The 20,474-nt window shown below is 58.1% G+C and overlaps 1 protein-coding gene and 1 long non-coding RNA gene across 11 annotated transcripts in view; one reads left to right on the forward strand and one right to left on the reverse strand.

The window, feature by feature from the left end:
- The window catches only part of ST3GAL4 (ST3 beta-galactoside alpha-2,3-sialyltransferase 4), a 30,392-nt gene extending 12,547 nt beyond the window's left edge, over positions 1-17,845 (reverse strand). Inside the window, exons 1-3 of one of the 10 annotated variants that reach the window (XM_045798112.2) lie at positions 17,677-17,845; positions 10,338-10,424; positions 9,069-9,138 (exon numbers count right to left, since the gene is read on the reverse strand). In XM_045798112.2, coding sequence (XP_045654068.1) covers positions 9,069-9,138; positions 10,338-10,390 — 123 coding nt within the window. In that variant the 5' untranslated portion in view covers positions 10,391-10,424; positions 17,677-17,845. Of the gene's footprint in view, positions 1-7,779; positions 8,346-9,068; positions 9,139-10,337; positions 10,425-17,239; positions 17,410-17,676 lie in introns of those variants that run through there. The other 9 variants (XM_045798108.2, XM_045798110.2, XM_045798115.2 and 6 more) reach the window with 9 other exon arrangements.
- Positions 17,846-18,072: 227 nt separating this feature from the next.
- On the forward strand, positions 18,073-20,129 carry LOC123792444 (uncharacterized). Its single transcript, XR_006779694.2, has 3 exons — positions 18,073-18,353; positions 18,488-18,654; positions 18,762-20,129. It is a non-coding gene; the product is annotated as an uncharacterized LOC123792444 (long non-coding RNA).
- The last annotated feature ends 345 nt before the right edge of the window (positions 20,130-20,474 follow it).

Raw genomic sequence — 20,474 nt, forward strand, 5'->3', positions numbered from 1 at the left:
CACTGGGGATGTAAGGCTTTACAAAACCCAGCGGAGGGGCGCCTGGCTGGCTCAGTCAGAGAAGCATGCAAGCCTTGATCTCGGGGTTGTGAGTTTGAGCCCCATGTTGGGTGTAGTGATTACAAATAAAATAAAATAAAATAAAATAAAATAAAATAAAATAAAATAAAATAAAATAAAATAAAACAAAACGCAGATGCAGCATGAAGGCCACATGGTCTAGAGCCTCAGAAAGACTTTATCTTTTTTTAAAGATTTTATTTATTAATTTGATAGAGGGAGAGACAGAGAGTGAGCACAAGGGGGGGGAGTGGCAGAGGGAGAGGGAGAAGCAGGCTCTCCACTGAGCAGGGAGCCTGACATGGGGCTCGATCCCAGTACCCTGGGATCACGAGCCAAAGGGAGACACTTAACTGACTGAGCCACCCAGGTGCCCCTCAGAAACATTTTAGAATACAGTACTCCATCTCCAGTTCTGGAGACATATCTAGTCTAGATCCTATCCCAATTTACCTGCTTCCTAATTGGTCTCTTTGAGTCTTTCCTCATTCAACCCCCTTCTTGGGAACTGCCAACATGGTATGCTTCCAGGAAATAATTTGGATCAAACCACCCTCCTGCCTCAATTGCTCCCCATTCTTTAAATGAAAAGCCAAAGCTCCTTAGTGGCAATCAGGACCCTTCACCCTCGGGTCACGGGTGCTGAAGGCACACCTCCTACCCTTTTCCCAGGCAGGCCACAGGAGCTGCCTTTCCCCCTCCCCTCTTCCCACCCTAAGCAGGAGGATACCCTAAGCCCCTCCCCACCCAGGACACCCTCACTCTAGCATCAGCTCAAAGGGCTCTTCCTCTATGAAGTCTTTTCCGACATTTCTAAGCAACCGCTGTTTTTCTTCCCACCAAATATTGTTTATAACTTGCTTCTGGCACTTAACAGGTAATATAATTTCATATTATATAATTACTGCTTTTCACGTCTTGCCCACTATCTTCTGACCTCTGAAACTGGAGGCTTGTTTATACCAAGAGTCTATCAGAGTACCTGGATTACACAAGATGCTTTATCACATAATATAATTTTATGTTATGTTCATATGTGTTTTGTATCTGGCCCACGAGACTATGACCTCTGTGGTCTGGGAGACTTCTTTATATTTTCAGACTCTATTAAAGTTCAGAAGGTAGCACGTAAACATCGGACACACGAGTAATAAGATGAGATTAAACGTGTATTACATCCCTTGTAAACTACTACAATGTACGGTGCACTTAAGGACCCCACCCCATCACCACTGGTTTGGGGACCAGGTAAGTCACTGTTGTGGGGGGCTGTGCGTGCACCATGGAATGTATAGCAGTATCTTTGACCTCTCCACTAGATGCCAGTAGGAACACCAGTCCCTGGTTGTGACAACCAGCTTGTCTCCAGACATTACCAAACGCTGAGAACTACTCTGCTAGACACTTTGAAGGACTGTCCAAGTATGATCTCAACCCTATGAGTTAAACACCATCACGACCTCCCTTGTAGAGACAGGGACCCAGTGCATAAGAAGGGTCAGCCACTTGCCTAGGGATGTAGAGCTAGGGAGGAGGACAAGGACCGGGACTCGGGCTGCTTAGCTCCTGAGCCCACATGCCTGACCCCTGACCCCCTCCTGCCTCAACAGCCCTCCTTGGGAAGGAATGACTTCCTAGATGCCACGATCCCTCGAATGTCCACCTGCTGCCTTTAGGAGCAAGTAAAGGAAGTCAGTCCTCTATCAGATCCAAGTCCTACGACAGCCACGAGCAGCCTCCCGTGCTCCTTCTCAGGCAGCTTCCTGGTGGGACACAGTTTCTCTCTGCTGCCGTAGCCCAGGGCTCCTCTGGAAGCTCTCCAGCATGCTTCCAATGCTCTCCAGCACGCTTCCAATGTAGCCGCGGGATTAGTACGGCCCTCCATCTGGACACCAGACTTCCAGGAATGCTGGCGAACGCGGCGCTCACTTATCACATCGCACGCTGGCACGGGACTCAAATCCTTCAGCTGGTAAGCCAGGCCTCCTGGGCCCTGAACTTGGGTGGCTGCGCCGTCCAGCCGAAGAGCGGGACTGTACGACACCTGCTTACACACATTTCCCCTTAGGATCCAGGGTCACGTTTCCTCCTGTCAAGGTGGGTGAATCTCAGCGGTGCCAGCTGGCCCACAGCGATTCCTCCCAGCTCAGAGTCCGCGGCTAATATTCCAGAGGGCGCTCGAGCTGGACGGTGACGTTCATACGGCTCATACAATCGCTAGGTAAGGCAAGATGATGACACAGGCCACGGGGCTCATGTAGGGCTACAACCTACTTTAATCACTCATTCTTGGGTGGAGATGGCCAGTTAATGGCAATTCTCCAGAACAGATCAGTCGCCCACATCACTTCTCAGCTCAAAAACCCTCTAAGGGCTCCTTGTGTACTGAGAGAGACAGGGGCTTGATAGCTCTTCATTCATTTCTTTGTTCACCTTCACTACCAGCCATCAAAAATTCCATACACACCCCACAATTCTGATCCCCCGCCCCTGCTTGTGAAGATTTTTGTTTTGTTTTGTTCGGTGCCGTTATCACCAATGTCTAGAAGAGCGACGGGCACACAGTAGGCCCTCAATACAAATTCACTGAATTAATAAACGGATCAATTCATCAGGGACGTCACTGGAGCAAGGGAGGAAGAGGCAGTAACAGTGAGTCTGATACTCGCTCCATCCCCTCCGCCCCACCCCTGGCTGGACACAGGCTGCAGACTTTGCCCTCTCCCATCACTGAGCAGCACAGTGTGACCGTAGCACTGGGAAGTGAGGCCTGCTTGGCCCCAGCTCACGTGGGAGAGCAGAGGGCTGAGTCACTGGCCAACTGCCTCAAGGCCCATGAGTGGGCAGATGGGGCCGTCTGTCTGGCCATCCAAGCTTGGAGGGAAAGGGGCCTGACAGGCTTCCCACGGAAGCACAGAAGGTTCTCTGTTCCCCACCTTGGGGTCCACAGGCTGCCCCCCTCCCCCGCCCCTGCCATCAGACACCCGGACCAGCCCAGCACTGCAGCCTCCTGGATAGAAACACTGTATCACCCACTTGATCAGCTGCCAGTCACAAGACACCAGAGGGAACCACTTGAAAATCATACTTCTGGTGTCTGCCTGGGAGGTGGGAGACAGAGGCTCTGAATTCCATTCCCTGGGTGAGAAAGCTGAAGGTGTGTGACAGGGTAGAGAATCAACCAGGATGGACTCAGAGCTAGGACAAGAAAAGGAAAAATCTGGTGGGGCTGTGGACCCGCCCCAGGGTCCCAGGTAGGGGCTTTGGGCAGGCTTCCCTCCTCCGACCTCCCACCCAGGAGCCCACGAATTTGGCCCCAGGGAGCCAAAGCTAACAGCACTACCAGAGTTGGGGCTGGACCTCAGATCACTACCAATATGGCCAGTCCCCTCCCTCCTCTGGCTTCCAGATGCCTCTTCTGAAAACAGTGGACAGCACCAGCCCTGCCCCGTCCCACATGGTGGCCCCCAGCCACGTGTGACTGTGGAGTCCTTGCTGTGTGGCTGGTTTACACTGAGGTTTGTTGTCAGGGGAAATCATACCCTGGATTTCAAACACTTGGTACAAAAAAAAAGTGAACTATCACCTAAAAATTATTTATACTGATCACACGCTGCAGTAATATTTTGGCTATACTGGATTAAAATACTAAAATTTATTTCACCTTCTTATTTTTACGTTTTAAAAAATGTGGCTAACTTAACATTTTTAAACATTTTATGTATTTATTTATCTATTTTTTAAAAATATTTTATGTATTTCATGTATTCATTTGACAGAGAGCACTCAGGAGCAGGGGGAGGGGCAGAGGGAGTGGGAGAGGCAGGTTCTCCGCTGAGCAGAGAGCCTGATGCAGGACTGGATCCCAGGACCCCGGGATCATGACCTGAGCTGAAGGCAGATGCTTAACCGTCTGAGCCACCCAGGCGGCCCATAAAATTTTATTTACTTTAAGTAATCTCTACACCCAACATCAGGCTCAAACTCATGACCTCGAGATCAAGGGTGGCGTGCTCTTCCAACTGAGCCAGCCAGGCGCCCCTAACCTAACATTTTATAAGATCTGAAGTTACATAGGTGGTTTGCATTTCTGGCTCCCATTGCATTCCTATCGGACAGCAGGGGACCAGGCCAGGGCGTCTGGGATGCCTGCGGAGGACCCCGGTCACTCTGAGGGACAGCCACAGCGAGCACTGCTCCAAGGTCTCAAGTCCGGCAGAGCTGAGACGACTCTACTCTTCCTGCATCGGCCCCCCTCCTCCCGGGCTGTCAGCGTTCTGAGTGTGGAGGCACAGTTCAATTCAGGGTGACACTGTCTTCCTGACCCTGGCAACTTGCCCCAGTGCCTGTGCAGAACCGGCCTCTCAGCTACCCCTCGCACACCACACCTGCCCAGGGCCCACGCGGATGGCCACGTTTGCGCTGGCATGCAGGTCACACGGAACTGCCTCCTCTGGCCAAGAGCTGTGTGGGGGACTGGCCACTGGGACTGAACCCTGCCTCTGCCGCTTGGCACCCCTAAGCCCCGGTCTCCCAATCTGTAGAATGGAGGTAAAGAGCCCCTACCACGAGTTTCGTTGTACCAGTTAACAGGATAACGAAGAAAAGACACATGGGAAACGCTCCGTGAATAGCAACTATTAGCCATACTGTTGCTTCGTGTGCTAAGTGGAATCCAAAAGCTGCAGCTGTCTGGAATGTAGGGTGGATTAAAACATCATTTAAGAAACAGTATGCTTTAGTCAGTCTGTTCTGTGATTAAAAGTAAAGAAATAAACACCAAACCTTACACGATGTACAAACGACTGTCCACTGAACTGAGAAAGTCCTCGATAACCGCCGGGCCTCCCCAGCGCTTCCTAAACATGCCTTCGCCTCCCCAAAAGTAAGGATTTTAGCTTGCATGCCCCCTCCACACCCCGACCCCCATTTGAGAATGGAGGCAGGACTGAAGTGGGGGGGGGTGTCAGTGCCAACGGTGTGACATCTGAGTCCTTGTCTAGGCAGGGGTTGACTGCAGTGTAAATGCTGGGGGGTCTGGAATCACAAGCCCGGACCCCCTCCCTGGCCTCCCTTGTCCTGGCCACTCTCCCTTCCATGCTGCCCCCAACACACAGTCCCAGACTACCCAACCAGGAGTCTCCTCTCTACCCCACACTCTCCTCCTTACCCCATCTTACTTCCCTTTTTTTTTTTAAGATTGTATTTATTTATTTGAGAGACAGAGAGACAGATATCGAGAGACAGCACAAGCAGGGAGGGGAGGGAAAAGGAGGCTCTCCACTGAGCAGGGAGCCCAATGAGGGGTTAGATCCCAGGACCCTGGGATCACGACCCAACCGACTGAGCCACCCAGGCGCCCCCATCTTATTTCCTTTGTAGCAATGACACCACGCTATCTCCTGTACTCATAAATCTGTGCACCCCGAGAAAGCAGGACTTCGTACGGTCCACAGTATCTCCAGCACCAAATTCGATACCTGTTGCATGATAGGTCACAAATACCAAAACAAACAGATGTCTAAAATGAATGAGCAAATGACCAGAACAAGTGTGGACAGAAAATCACCAAGTTAAAGCATCCCACACCCTTATTTTGCAAAGACCTGAGCACCCGAGGTGCCAGGGGCTTGCCAGAGGCTCAGCTTGGGAGCCGGCGGAGCCACCAAGTGCCACACTTTTTGCCAAACACACGTGGCTACGCTCACAAGCAAACCCTTATCACCAGGAAGGCGTGGTTTCTGCAGAAGTGGCTATCACCACTTTGACCCCCCTTCATCACTACCGACTTCCAGGCTATGGGACCACACAATGAGCTGGTATCAACCAACAAAGCTGGTGTGGTCCCAGCAGAGCTCCAGGCTGGAAGATGCCCTATTACCCAGGAAATCTCACGTACTCCTTATTCATTCCCCAAGAGGGCCAGCCTGAGCCAAAACCCCAGCCACCCCTCCCCAGACCTCCGAGCACCTCTGGCATCCTGGAGGCAGAGGAAAGGGGTCTGGACACAAACCCGAGGCCTGACCCAGCCTTTGCAGTCACAGGCTGGGCATCCCTGGACAAGGTCCTACAACTCTCAGGGCCTCAGTTTCCTCCTCTGTGAAACGCAGGTCGCGAGGGCAAGTGCTAAGAGGTGTGTGCGTCTGGAAAGCCATCCTGAGATTGAAAGCCTGGAGCCTTAGGCCAGGCCAGGCCGACACCGGGCTCTCGGCAAACAGAAGCTGCAGGGACCCCTGGTCGGTCCAGGCCTGAAGCAGTGGGCGGCAGCTCCTCTCCACCCAAGGTTTCCCCATCCCAGCAAAGGGAGGGGTCCACAACCACAGCTCCCGCCTGCTACTGTAACCACAACCCTGCTCCCCTCTCCTCCTGGCTGCTGGGCCATCGCACACACGACACAGGACGCACACAGCCGCCCAGGGAGAGGGGGAGAGACACTACCATCCAGACTCTGTCCCCCACTAAACTCAGGCCCCGTGCAACGGCCAGACTCTAGGTGCTTTGCTGGGCTGTGAGGAACATAGGGTGGGAGGGAGGGAGCAGGCCTCCCCGGAGAAGCTGCTCTGTCTCTCTCTGGGTACATCACCTCCCTGAGAAGGGCTCGGGCCCTTGATCATGCCACCTGATAGCCATCCCAAAGGGATCCAGATGGCCCCTCCGCTGGCCAGCACCCCCTCTCCATAGCAGCTCCAGAAGCAGTACCCCTCCTCACTGATTTCCAGAGTGACGTCCCCCCTGCTGGCTGTCCCCTCTCTAGGGCAGGTACTCCCCAAGCCCCCAAGCAGGGACAGTGCAGGGCCATGGGCAGCCCTGGCACTTCGATGGAGGTGAATACAATTCCAGCTCTGGCCCCAGAATGGTGGCTCTCAGCACGGCTGCTTTGGAACATCTGGAGCGGCAGGGAGACCTCTCTCCCCTGGCGAGGCACGCTGCCCCGCAATGGCGGTTCCGGAACAGCGAGGTTTCGGGGTGTCCACAGGGGAGGACCCACTCCTGAATTCCCAGTGGGAGCCTGAGAGAGTAAGAGGAGCTGAGGGTGGGGTTCGGGGAAAGAGGGAGGCGCTGTGCGTATATGCTGAGGGGTGGCGGTAGGGCACCTGGGGTGGGGGTTCTAAAAGAGAAAAGCGACCATGAAGAAGGAAAACCAAGACTCCATTTCCTGCAGTAGCCTGTCCCCTGGGAAGGGCGAAGCCAGGGAGACAGGCCCTTTCAAGATTGTTTCACATCAGTAAGACTTTCAACCAACCAACTCTCCTCCAAGGAAAAGGTTAGCGATGAGGGGAGGGGAGGGCTGGCTCCGCACTCTAGGTGCTGCTGGGGAAAGGTGCTGACCCTCCGGGGGAGCAACAGTCCCTCGGGGCAGAGCCTGGAGCAGAGCAGGTGGGAACGCTGGCTGGCCGCTGTTATCAGAGATGACCCACGCCCACCTCTGCCCCCGGGCTCCCCCACAGGGTAAATGTGCAGCCACAACCCAGGGCCTGGAGGCACCAGGAAGACACTCTGAACCCCTTCTCAAGCGCACCCGCTCCTGTCCGCTTGGACCCTCCTGTGTCAAACACCAACAAACTCATCTCCACGGAAACACACGGGCTCTGCTCAAACACAGGCACACCCAAACCCCACACTGGAAACGCACGGGAACAAGCGACCCCTACACGCACACGTACACACCTGCACACACCCCTCCTTCCTTCTCCTTCCCTGCCCATCCCCCCGACATACAGCTTCCGAGGTCTGCTGGGCCCCCTCGGCCAGGGCGCTCTCCTCCCCCATCCTGCGGCTGAGGGCACTGCCCACCCGGCTTCAACTTCAGCTCCCGCTCCGGCCCGTTTGTTTGTCAGGCTGGAGGTCCCTGGAGCTACCAGCCAGGGAGCTGGAGCTTGCTGAAGAGCGGGGAGTGGCTAAGCCAGCCCTCTGGGATCTCTTCACCTCGGAAAGTTGGGTAAAGAGAAACCCTGGACTCCTGGCCCTGGGCCGGGCCAAGCCCAGCTCCCAGCCAGGGAGTCCCACTCCCGTCCTGCTCAGAGCTACCTGGGGAGGTGGAGACTGGGGGAGGGGGGCTGCAGGAAAGCAAATGGGAGGAAGATTCACGGCCTCGTGTAAGGATGTCCCCAGAGGGCCTAGGGAGTGTCCCAGGGCAGCCTGGGACCTCAGTCACGCATGGGGCAGAGGCAGCTGCCCCCGGGTGGAGGGCACCCCCGCCCGGCACCCTCACTCACCATCCTCCTGGCCTGGCCTCTTTGCACGGGTACCTAACCTTGATCCCTCAGATGTCCTCCTGGCCCTCCCACTCCCCCCACCACACACACACACACACACACACACACACACACACACACACACACACCGGGAAACTCCTAGGCCCTCCCCTAGCCATCCCCTGGCCTCACTCAGGCCTTCCGGTCTCCAGCCCCGAGGCATTAGCAATTTCAGGATCATCCCAGACCTGGGGGAAGGTGGTGGGAGGGCCAGGCACAGCTGCTCAGGGCCTGAGGACCCAGGATTCCAGAGTCTAGAGCTCGTTCAGCAGGTTTGGGCTTTGCCCACACTGCCTCTCCTATAGGACACCTCCTGAGCAGACACCCTAAATCTAACTGAGGGCAGCCAGGGGTCAAGCCCAGTGCCAGAGCACCAAAGTCTGGGGCCTTGCTGGCAGCTCCTCCCCCGCCCTTTTAAGAGTCCTCCTTGTTTTCAGGGTCGAAGCCTACAACCCTGTGAATCCACTGCAGCCTGGGGACGAGCACTGCCCTCAGGGCCAAATGGAATCCAGAGGTGTTTTTTTTTCAAGGAACCCTGGTGACAGAAAAGGACTCGGGGAAACTGAGGCCCAGGGAAGACGCAGACCCTGAGAAAACCCAGGAGACCATGCAGCCGCGGTGGCCCTGGCCCCACCTGAAGGCCCCACGGGTCCTCCTGCCCTCTTCCAAGCGTCTGTTTTCTCCTGCCCCGGAGCTGGCAGGATCAGGGCCCTGGGGCAAGGTACCTCCCACCCCCAAGCCTGGCCGGCTCACCTGGCCTTCCCGGCCTGTCAGTCCAGCTGTTCCGGAAAGAGAACATTTTCTTCTCACTCTATTTGGACAGCTGCAGGGATAGTGATGGTGAGAAGAGAATGTCTGATTACTGAGGGAGGGGGCAGTGCGGGGACAGGGCCACAGGGCCTCTGATGGGGCGGGCAAAGGACTGGAGCTGGGGGGAGGTCCCGGGCGGGAGGCTAGGCAAGGGAACCAGGTGGGGCCCGGAGCAGCCTGACAGGGTACAGGGAATGGCTGCCATTCACAAAGAGGGTCGCAAGAGGGGCTTCCGGAGCCAGGCCTGGGACCTGGAGTCTGGAGTCTGGAGTCTGGAGGCCCAAGAGCAAAGGAAGAGAATGACTCCCTTCTTTATGGAAAGTGTTCAGCTACAGGGTGGGGCTAGGGATGGCCCCTCCGGCCCAGCCCCAAACCCTTCCCCTCAGACCGATCCCCAGCCCCTCCTCAGCGGGTCTGGGGTGGGTGGGTGGGTCTCAAGGAGAGGAAGACAAGGCCTCGAGTGGGCAAAAGTCAGAAGACCTAGAAATCCAGGAGGCGGGAAGTAGAATTGTAGGGTCAAGACACACACGTTTCCTCCTCTCTCTCCTTCCCAATGGTCTCTCTCTCACTCCCCTTCCCTCTCCTCCCCACTCCTGTCCCCTTTCCAGCCATCCTGTCCTGGTGTCTCCCTGTCCCCATCTCCACCTCCTCCTGCCTGCCTCCCCCCAGCTCCCCACCCTCGGGTTATGTAAGGGGCCTGAGAACAACACAGAGGGAGCTTTGTTGTCAAACCAAATCCATACGGAGCCGGAATCGGCCAACGCAGCTGTTCCCCATTCCCTCCGCCTTGGCAGAGTCGAGACGCTGGGCAGGAAGCCCCCACACGCCTCCATTTTCAGAGGTAGGGGGCAAACGCTGGCCCAAGGGCCCCCAGGCAGCTAAACGGGTGGCCAGAGATCAGTCATCCTTGCGTGGGACCGCAGCAGGGGACCAGCTGGCCCCCAAGACAGAACAGAGCCCCATGCAAAGCCAGGGTCACAAAGACCACAGAGAGGAGAGCTCTGGGCTAGAAGCAGGCCCGGAAGGGGGAACACAGACTCACATAGGCCCACCCGCGTTCTTGTCCACACACAGATGCATGCCCATGCTCTCTCTCCTGCACAACCCACGTACACACTCATCCACACACAGTGTGCAAGCGCGCACACACACACACACACACACACACACACACACACGCTGGCCCAAGCACCACACACCATGTGTGCTCACCTGAAAGGTGTCTGAATGGAAATCTCTTCCCTGCTCTGACCAGCCTCCTCCATCCCAGCAGGTCCCTCTGGGGAAAGAGCTGGAGCTCTGGAGAGAGGAGGGCGGAGGGCAGAGGTCAGAAGCCAGAGAAGCTGCACCAGCCAGCTCTTCTTTGGAGACCCTCAGGCTCCCAGAGGAGCTCCCACCTTCCTACCCCAGGAGGATGTCCAGGGAGGTGGGTAAGGGCCCAGGGAGCCGAGTTCAAGTTTACTTTGAGTTTACTCCGGGCTGGCACTGTCCCTCCACCAGGCCCAACTGCTAGAAGAACCATCTCACTTGAAAATGCTGGAACTGCCAACCCCAGCATTCGTTCCCGAGCCTCCGCAGCCTAGCAGGGCGCCTCCCCAGCCGCTGGAAATCCAACCGCCATGTCAGGCCCACCGGGATGTTGAGGCAAGGGGGTGGGGGGCACCGGATGACCACAGGGGAAAGAAGAGGTGTCAGATGCGAAGGGAGAGGGAGGAAGAGGGAAGAAAGGAAGCCAGAAAAAGGACCAAGGAGCAGACCAGCGGAGAAGGGGGACAGTGATGTGGGGAGAAGGGTCCACACAGCCCAGAAGGACGGGCTCCCCGTCTCCAAGAACACACTCTCCCCTGCCAGGCCTGGGCTAGCCCTCTCCGAGGACGGGGCCAGTCCAAGAGAAGCAGGACGGCAGTGGACATTTCCAGAGCATGTCCTAGCCCACCCCGTCCTCCATCGGCCATGCCCCCGGGCTTGTAGCCTCGCCCATCCTGGTCTTTGGGGCCGGGATGACATCAGAACCTCAGAGAAAGGAATGAGATGAGGGCAGGGGGGGATGGAGTGGCAGAGGGACCCAGGGTCACTCCTGAGACCGGCTCCTCCTGCCTGTGGGGAGGAGACACTCGGAGACCAGCAAGTTACCTTTTTGAGGCTCAGCTCCCTCATTCGCAAAAAGAAATAATGACAGAGCAGCTACGGTGTGCCAGCACAGCGCCAGGTGCTAGGACACTGCGGGGGGGGGGGGGGGAGGGGGAAGCAGTCGCGGCTCCTGCCCTAGGGTGACCTCTGAGGCCTCTCCCAACCTGCAAATGTTTACCTCCCTTGTGCCTACCCAACCTGGGTGGCGGGGCAGATGCCATGAGCCCAAGTCACAGATGTGCTGATGGAGAGCTAATAACCACCAGACATTTGCCCGAGGTCACAGAGCTGGGAGCAGACAGAGAGGAGACAAAGGATGCCATCAGCCGTGGCCCCTGCCCGGCCACCTGCCCCTGGCCGCTGGGCCAGCCGTCAGACCCTCTTCAGCTTCTGGGCCCCCCTTTGAATCACAGAAGACACAGCGGCCAGCGTTTACAGAGCACCGGATTCCACGCACTGGGATGTCACTGGAAATGTTCTCTCATTCAGGAGTGTGGGCTCCTCAGAGGAGGAAGCCGCCCGAGGCCAGGCAGCCGGGAAGGGAGACACGCAGGGCACCGCCACCACACCACCCCCAGCACGGCTCTCCCCCACCCCCGGCCCCGCGTGTGGCAAGAGTGGGACCCCAAGGGGGGAGGTGGCAGCCTGCTGGGCGGTCGGCAGGCTTCCGAGAGCAGAGCCTCGGGTTGGATGCTGACAGACACTCGCCACTTAGGAAGGTGGTGACCAATGGCACCCAAGCCATACAGGGGGTGGGGGGGAAGACAGAGCAAAGAGGAGGAGATGAGAACACACGAGGCATGCTACTGGGAAAATAAAAGTCTTAATGGGTCAAATGGGGAGGGGGTTCAAATAAAACTCTTTAAAGCCCAGAAACGGTCTGTCCTACTTTCCGATGAGATTTTATATGGAGAAGGCATCGAAGTGCAGTTGTCTGGGTTGAAGCATGAACAGGGGTGAACCCCACCTCCTGAGTGGACACCGGAGAGGGGCTCCACCCCTAGGGGCACCTCTCTTGGGCCCGAATGGGAGGAGAGTCAGGACAAGAGGGGAGATTAGGACCGTCTGTGCAAGGACCTCAAGTTCGGGCTGAGGAGGGGAGACAGGAGCAGGCACGGGACCGGCTGTACCCCGGATGGCTGGAATGAGGGGCAAGAACCCCCTGAGGGGGCAGACTCCTGTCCATCCCTCCCTGGGGTTCCTGCCAGCCTCTGCAGTGCCTGGAGAGGCCCCGGGGACGCAAGGCAACAGGCTGCCAGGCCAGGCCCTTCTCTGACAGACAGCTCACCTGTCAAAAGGGCAGCTTTCTTCCTTTGCCCCAGGAAAAGGAGGAAGGAACACAGTGAAGACAAAGAAAACCCAAGGTACATCTTCCATTCATTTATCAAACAAATATTTACTGAACTCTTACTATTTGTCATCCATCATTCCAGCCATGAAGAATACGGCAGTGAGCAAGACAGACAGATTCCCGGAGCTTACGCTAAAACCCTAAAATCTCAGGTAAGAAAATACCTTCAAAGTTTGCAAACCCGCTCTACACTACGCACGTGCCCCTCCTGCTTCTCCTTTGGACTGTCCCTGTCAAGGTCACTGGTCTATGCTTACACACCTTCGACGATGGGGGCCGTGCCTCCTCCACAGGCAGAAGCACTCTCCCGAACTCTCCGGCTGGCCCCCCTGAGGACCCTGCTGGCATCCCCCCCCAACCCAGCCTCGGCAGCGCCCGAGGCCAGGGAGTCAACAGAGCATCAAATGCACTGTGAGAATGTGCAGGCTTTATTTTATATCGTCACAAAATAGAAGGACGCCTCGCTGGCTCTGCTCGTTCTGAGTCAATGACCTGGGACCGAAGGAAACAAGCAGGCCCCATTCTCACCTGTCCAGAGCTCCCGCGTCCCTCCGCCTCTGCCACCATGACTGCCCTGCTCGCCTCCCTCCCAGAAGCCTCCGGCGGTGGTCCCCAGGGTGTGCCCTTGCTGGCCCCCACTTCTCTCCTGCAGTCCCTTCCAACCAGGCCTCCCGCCCCCAGACCTGAGCCACCTGCAAGGGGCGCCTGTGGGTGGGGCAGAGGGGAAGCTCACCCTGGCACCGAGAGAGCTGCTCTTGGAGAAGCCAGGCCAGGACGGGTGTCCAGGAGGGCCCGGAAGCAAAGGTGCTTCTGCCTGCCAGGGATCTGGGGAATGCCAAACGCTGGACCCTGGGAGCAGCCACGTTGGCCCAGGTCCCGTAGCTCGGACCTGGAGGGCCCCTCCCCTTCCCCACGTATCCCCACGTATCCCCACGGTTGGCGGCTGAGGCCTTGCAGCCCTGTGGGCGGCAGCCGGGGAGCTGCATTTCCAAAGGAATAGGAGCCGGTGGCGGGGCGGGCCAGATGGAAGCAATTACGGGGGGTGGGGGGAAGCAGGAGAGGTGGGGGCCAGGAGGGCCTGGGAGGGCTGGCCGCGGGGACGGAGAGCCGGAGAGTAGCCGAGGGGCCTTGCCCCGCCTGCCCACAGAGGGCGGACCAGCAAAGCGCCTGTACTGGGGCAAGGGTGCCTCGACAGGCAGGGCGAGATGGGGGGCTCGGGTCAGCAGAGAGGTGGGGTTCGGGTCAGCACAAAGAGCTCAGCACTGGGAGTCAGGAGGCTGAGGTTGTGGTCCGCCTTGTCACCAATGCACTGTGGCCTTGAGCAAAGCCCTTCACACCTCTGAGCCTCTTGAGAGACCAAAGGACGGGGAAAACAAGCTTGGGGGAGCAGTGGAGAGCTCAAATGAAAAGGGCAGTTTTCCAAAACAGGCGTAGATACAAGTCCCCGCTCAGCTGCTTAGGAGCTGTGACCTTGGCCAAAGTTTCAACTTCCAGAGCCTCCATTTCTTCCTTGATAAACGGGCCGAATGAAAGGTGTGCAAGAGACTCAGGCAAAGTGATAGAACTAAGTGCTCGGCACACCTTCTCCTTTCTTGTTAAGCTTGCCGGGCCAGGCTTTTAAAAAGTGCTCGGTTGATAACACGGTGAGTACTTGTGTTCCTTGCTAAGTCTTTTTTATTGTAAGGACAGGTGTTTATAGAGGCTGCACGGGCAGAGGACACGGGGCAGATGGTGGACACAGGAACGCTGCTACAGCCCCTGGAACCCACACCCTGCAGGAGGGTTTGGACCCAAGGCAGAAACAACAGTGTGCGGGCCCAGCACTCTGCAAACGGGTCCCCGTCCTCTCCAGCCACCGCCAGCCTCCCCACTCCACCTGGGGAAGCCAGATCCGGGAGTCCCTGACCCACTCGGCTGGGCTGCAGAGGGAAAGTCCAGGCAGGAAGAAGGACCCGTCCTACCACACAAGGACAGCAGCTTCTGGGCTTCGGCAGCCCGGCCTTGTCCCACTCGAGGCCCAGGTAGACACTGAGGGCTTCACCAGGCCTGCACCTGCCCTCGGCCCTAGCAGCAGCCCCTCCTTCCTGCTGGGCAGAATCTGGGGCCTCAGATTCTAGAGTCATCCCAGCATCTTTCTACAGAGCAGCTCTGCAGGCTGGGGTGGGCAGAGAGTGTCAGGAACTGCCTGTGTGCCTCCTGGTCCCAGGCGAGGGGCCAAGACCAGAAGAAAACCTGCAGTTCTGGATGCTGAAGGCCCTTCTCACCCTGGAAAGCAACTGACCCCACGCAACCCGTTGGCAGAGCTCAGCCCCTACTGGGCTCGGGGGCACCGATCGGAAGCCCCGTGGCACCTGGCTGGGGTCCAGGTACCACGTACTGCTGCTCCCTTACAGCTGCATTCAACCACTTCCTCCATCTGTAGCATACATCGTGTCACACACACACATACCCCGGGACGCGGCAGAGGTCAGGGGTGATGCTGTGGCCAGGGGTGGCCGACAGCCCACCCAGAGGCCCTCAGAACACTCATGCAGGAGTGCTGAGCACCTCTGGGAAGGAAACACCAAAGGACAGATGGAAACAAAGGACCACAGCCTCCAAAACCTGCCTACCCTCGTCTTTTCCTCAAGGCAACCCGAGGTTTCAGGTTAAGGACCCAGATCCTGAGAAGGAAGGCAGGCCCTGGGGGTGAGGGAAGCACCAGCTGGCTGCTGCAGGGGGAAATGTCTCACCACAGGGCAGCTGAGGAGTTGGCATGGAGGAGCAAGTTCTAGAAGTTTTCAGGGGGCCCTCCCCTCACTACCTGACCACCCTGCTCTCCAGAGCCCAGGGTCCATCCCAAGGGCTCGGAGCTCAGCTGGGTTCTGGTGCCTGCCTTGATCTCCATCTGCAGACCTGGCCCTCAGCCTCTGGAATGTTCTGTGACACCGATCTGGAGGGTCCCTTTCAGGAACCTGAAGCTCTCCCTCCCCTGTGGGCTGGAACCATTTTGTATTATTCTAAGGTACAGTGACCCCTTCCCCAAGACAGAAGGTGTAAACCATTCTGCGAGGAGGAATTCACAGCCCCACTGAGGCAGCCTCTCTGAGGTGAGACCAGAGAATGTGTCCAGATAGGGCCCAGGGGGCACCCAATGCAGGGCAGATGCCAGGCCAGCACGGGGGAACTACAGAGTGACCACAGGTGAAGCTGGAACAGAAAAAGGGGTGTGACTTCTCTGCTCCTGCTGGGGAAGGGGGGGGGTCTTTCCCAGGATTTGTTACAATTCCAGAAAGGATCAGATTCTTGGTTCTACACAGAAAACTGGATCCTAAAAGGGCTGGGAGGGTGGAGGGGCCAAACACCTCTGTTTCTAAGGAAAGGAGAGCGAGTCACCGCTTTGGGTAGAGAAGGTGGCGAGGGAGAGAAGGAAAGACAGCCCAGAAGGCACAATGGGCTTCCATGGCCTGGACCTCTGCTCCCAGGAGAGGGGGTCCCTGCTGTCCCCAGCAGTAACCCACGTCTGGGCTACAGATGCCGTTGTAGCCCACAGCCCCAGCAGGTGAGTCTTACTTTCCCTTCCTAACTTCTTCCAGCTATGCTCCCCTCCTCACCCCCTCAACATGGGCTGGGGAGAGGAGGGGGGACTGGCCCCAACTCCTGGCTCTCCTGCAACCGCCTGATGAAATCCAGGGCCCACCAGACAGCCCAAGAGCTCCCCTCCCAGCGCAGTGATGCTGAGGGATGGTACAGAGGGTACTCAGTGGAGACAGGAGCGGAGCAAGGTCAGAGAGCCCCCTCCGCTCAGCAAGGACAAAAGACCCCACAAGGTAATTTCTAGGCCCCCCGAATAGCCGGTGCCTCCCAATCTCTGGAATTGGGGGCAGCTCCGGGGGGTAAGAGTGTGAGAGAAACACTACTAGCGGCACTTACATACCTCTCCCTCTGTGCAGGCACCTTTCAAAGCACTTCACACATACCAACGTATTTAAAATCACCCTGGCAAATGCCACGGCCAGACCTGGAGGCCGCGGTGGCAGAGCGCAGCTCGGGGGAGAGCAGCATCGCTTTGCGCCTCGTGTGCCAACCCAGCCCGGACCAGGCCCGTTCCCAAGGTTCTGCGAGGAAGAAGTCAGCCTGAACTTGGCTTCCTCGCTGTGCCTCCCTCCAGTGGTGGAAAGCTTCCCCGAGAAGCCTGTGGGGGTTCCAGCCTGTGGGTGGCCCTGAGGTCAGACAAGCACAGCTGAGCACCTGAACACTGCCTACACCCCCCACCCCCAGCCTCCCAGAAGGAGCCCCCTAAGCCAGGCCCTCAGGACCTGGTCTTGGAACAGAGGAAGAAGCAGCAGCAGCCAATCCGGCCTCCCATGGCCCAGACAGAGCTTCCCCCCAAGACTGGAAAGGGAGGGGGCAATACTGGCAGACATGGGCAGGCCAGGAGGTGCCTGCCAGCAAGGGCCCCAGGGAGGCACGCAGAGCAGACAGCGGAGCCCAGGGGTCCTGTCGCGGCTGTACCCCACCCTCACCCCAACCCCATCCCTTCCCACTGTCCACCACACAGGCAGTTCTGAGGCACAGGGGCCTAGGCCCAAAGGCCCCCACGCCGGGGACGTGGTACCCCGGGCACGGCCAGCCTGCAGCTGGCAACTCGCACCTTTGGGCTCCGCTTGGTGACCTTGTGCCTCCAGCACACGGATGGACCCAGCGAAGCAGCCCACGGATCTTCTGGACTCGATGGGGGCAGTTGTGCAAGACACCAGGGCTCAGAGGATGCTGACGGTGGGGACGCCTCTTGAGCAGGGGCGCAGGGTTGGGGGCTAGAAACTTTGCGGAGAAGAGGACCATCCCGGTGGCTCACTCCCAGGGAGAGAAGAGCACCGGCTTCCCGCGAAAATCTGGTCCAGAGAAAGGGATCCCGGGGCTGTGGCCGCCCCACCCCGGCCGGCTCCGCGCTGCGCCCACGTGCCGGGCCGACCACCTTCCCGGGCCGCGGCGCGGGGCGAGGGGTGGGGGGGGAACCAGACAGCCAGGCCCCCGCGGCGCTCCCGCCCTCCCCCCGGACCCCACGGGGACCGGCCGCCGCGTACTCACCCTCGCGGGTGGAGCGGGGCGGGGCACGACACTTCCGCGCACAGCTCCGATCCGCTAGGCGCACGGGCTGGCGGCGCGGCGCTGGCGCGGCGGCTCCGCTCGGCCGGGTCCCTGTCCCGGGCGCGGGGCCGGCCTGGGAGCGGGCAAGTCCGCCTGCGGGGAGGCGGGGGCCCGGGCCCGGGCGGGGGGCGGGGAAGGGGCCGGACACGCTTGCGCACACGGCCGGGGAGCCGACTCCGGGGAGCTGGCGGGCTGGCGGAGGAAGGGCGGGGAGGAGGAGGAAGGGCTGGGGCGCTGCCTCGCGCGGGCGGGGCTGACGCCCGCCGGCCTGGGACGGTGTGGGAGCCGCGGAGGCCCGGGGTTTTTTTGGGGGTGGGGAGGAGGCCAGTGGCGGGACCGGGGGGCCGGGCGTGCGGGGCGGACGCGGAGGGGCGGAAGGGGAGGCCGGATGGGGTGAGGGTAGAGCCCGGCGGGCGCTGCCTGTGAGTGGCGCCAGGATGGATGTGCCCAGCGCGGCCTCCCCACACTCTCCTGGGAACAATGAGACCCAACAAAGGGTTCTCGGCTCTCCCACGTGGTGAACCTCGTCCTTCGCTCCCTCGGCAAAGTGAGGCATGGCAGGGGGAGGGCCTCGTTCCGGGAGCCCACCCGCCAGGGCCCCAGGGCCCCAGGACCAGGTACCTGGACTTAGACCTGGGCCTCTCCTCTGCCCTCGTCTGCACCTGCAGGCCCCAGACGGCTCCCTCTGCGGCCCCTCTTCTGCACACAGATTTTGGCCTTGAGAAAGCTTCTCGGTTTCTGTTCCTTACAGAAGGCGCCAGGCACACTGTCGCCAGAGGAAACCCCATCAGGCTCCTGACCCTACTTCCTTGGGCTCAGACATCCCCCATCAAGCCTGGAAACCATGCAGGCCCAGAAACCCTAGTCCAGAAGTTACCCCCAGGAAACCCACAGCCCCCGAGGCACTCTCTTTCATAGGTGAGTGGTTCTTCCATAGGTGAGTGGTGTTTACTGAGCCCCCCTAGTGGGAACAGCCTAGTGCCGGAGGCTCCCAGGAAAGTCTAAGACCTGGTCCCTGTCTCCAGGAAGCTTACCGTCCAGCCCCAGAAAAGAGTGCTCACAATGGACTTCTGTTCAAGAATAAGGCAAGAAAGGGGCGCCTGGGTGGAACAGCGGTTAAGCGTTTGCCTTCGGCTCAGGGCGTGATCCCGGCATTCTGGGATCGAGCCCCACATCAGGCTCTTCCGCTATGAGCCTGCTTCTTCCTCTCCCACTCCCCTTGCTTGTGTTCCCTCTCTCGCTGGCTGTCTCTATCTCTGTCAAATAAATAAATAAAATCTTTAAAAAAAAAAAAAAAAAGAATAAGGCAAGACAGGATGTGACTAAGTGCGAGGTGTGAGTAACGGACAGTAAGTGCAAAGGGGGTTCAGAGACATGCCGGCTCCAGGTTCCCTTCGGATGAAACTGGAGGGCTTGTTTGTTGAGAACGGATACCTCAGGAAGTGGAGAAGGCTTGGGTGAACCGTCGGCCTCCAAGTTCTCCCACAGATGACTGTTCCGTTCTAAGTCACACCTTGCACGGGGGTTCTTCCTGCCTTCTACCAACGTCTCACTTAGTTACGTTTGATTGCTGCCGTTGGCTTGGTCCGTCAAGCATTCAGTCAACAAAGACTTCACTGCGTTCAGCTCCAGGCCTAAACTGAGCTTAGCTAGGTAGAAAGAACCCAGTGATAACGCCCTGAGCGTGTCAAGGGGAACAGGGTGCTATCCTCCCTGTTTCACAGGCAGGAAAACTGGCCCAAGGAGAGTCAACAGGTGCCAAAGCACCAAGGTGAGTCTGGCCCAGCTGAACGGAGACTCGGCCCAGCTTCTAAACTCTGCTACCCCTTTGATGAGCTAGATCTAAACACAGTCTGCAGCTCTTGCTAAGTAAACGTCACTCTGCCAGAGAACAGAACTGAAGGGCCAACTCTCACGCCTGGAGACCTGATTCCCAAATCTACCTCTGTCACTAAATTGCTTTAGTTTTATTCCTGGGGAAAAAAAATGGAAATAACTGTGTTTAGTCAAAGGGTATTGTTGGTATTAAATTAGGCAGTGGACAGGAACTTGCTGTGCAAGCACCGTGTGCTGTGTAAGTGTGTGTTATATTTCGCAGGCGGTATCCTTCTCGAGCCTGTAGAGGTAGTTGGGTCTCCTCTCCTCGGCTTATCCCAGGTTACTGGGTGCCCAGAAGCTAACTGTAATTCTGACTCCTCCCCTCAGGCCGCACTGTGCTTACTCATGGTCTTTCCCCTTCGGTTTCTTAGTGGCACAACCAGATGCTTAGCTGGCTGCCTGGAAGCCATATCATCAGTGGGGCAGGAAGGAAGCAATTCTGGTGCCTTTTGATCTCAGCCAAGGGGTTCTAGAGCCGTCTGAGCACCACCCAGCTCCTTGCACCTTTGCAGGACCCTGCAAGTTAGTTGTTCAGCAAGAGGAAATGGGATGAAGCCAGCGGGGGGGGGGGGGGGGTGTGCGTTGGCTCCTTGGGACTGTTCTTCCCCGAAGCTAGCTGTGCCAAGGACAGACCGAGACAACCTGCCGAGCAGCAGAGCCTCGGTCCTGGTCCCGTTTTGAGCCATACTGCTTCCGTTCCTTTTTCCTCTGCCTCTCTTGACCTCTCTGGCTCTGTCTCCACAGTGGAGGAAGCAGGGCAATCAGAGGGGCCTCAGGAGCAAAGGGAAGGAGCAGAGGAGCGAGGGGCACCATGGAATGGGCAGGTGCTAGTAGGCCGGGGAAGCCGTGGCCCGGGAGGC

This window comes from Ursus americanus, chromosome 16 (genome assembly GCF_024610735.1).
Source record: "Ursus americanus isolate L20-20 chromosome 16, mUrsAme1.1.p, whole genome shotgun sequence".
Lineage (NCBI taxonomy): Eukaryota > Metazoa > Chordata > Mammalia > Carnivora > Ursidae > Ursus > Ursus americanus.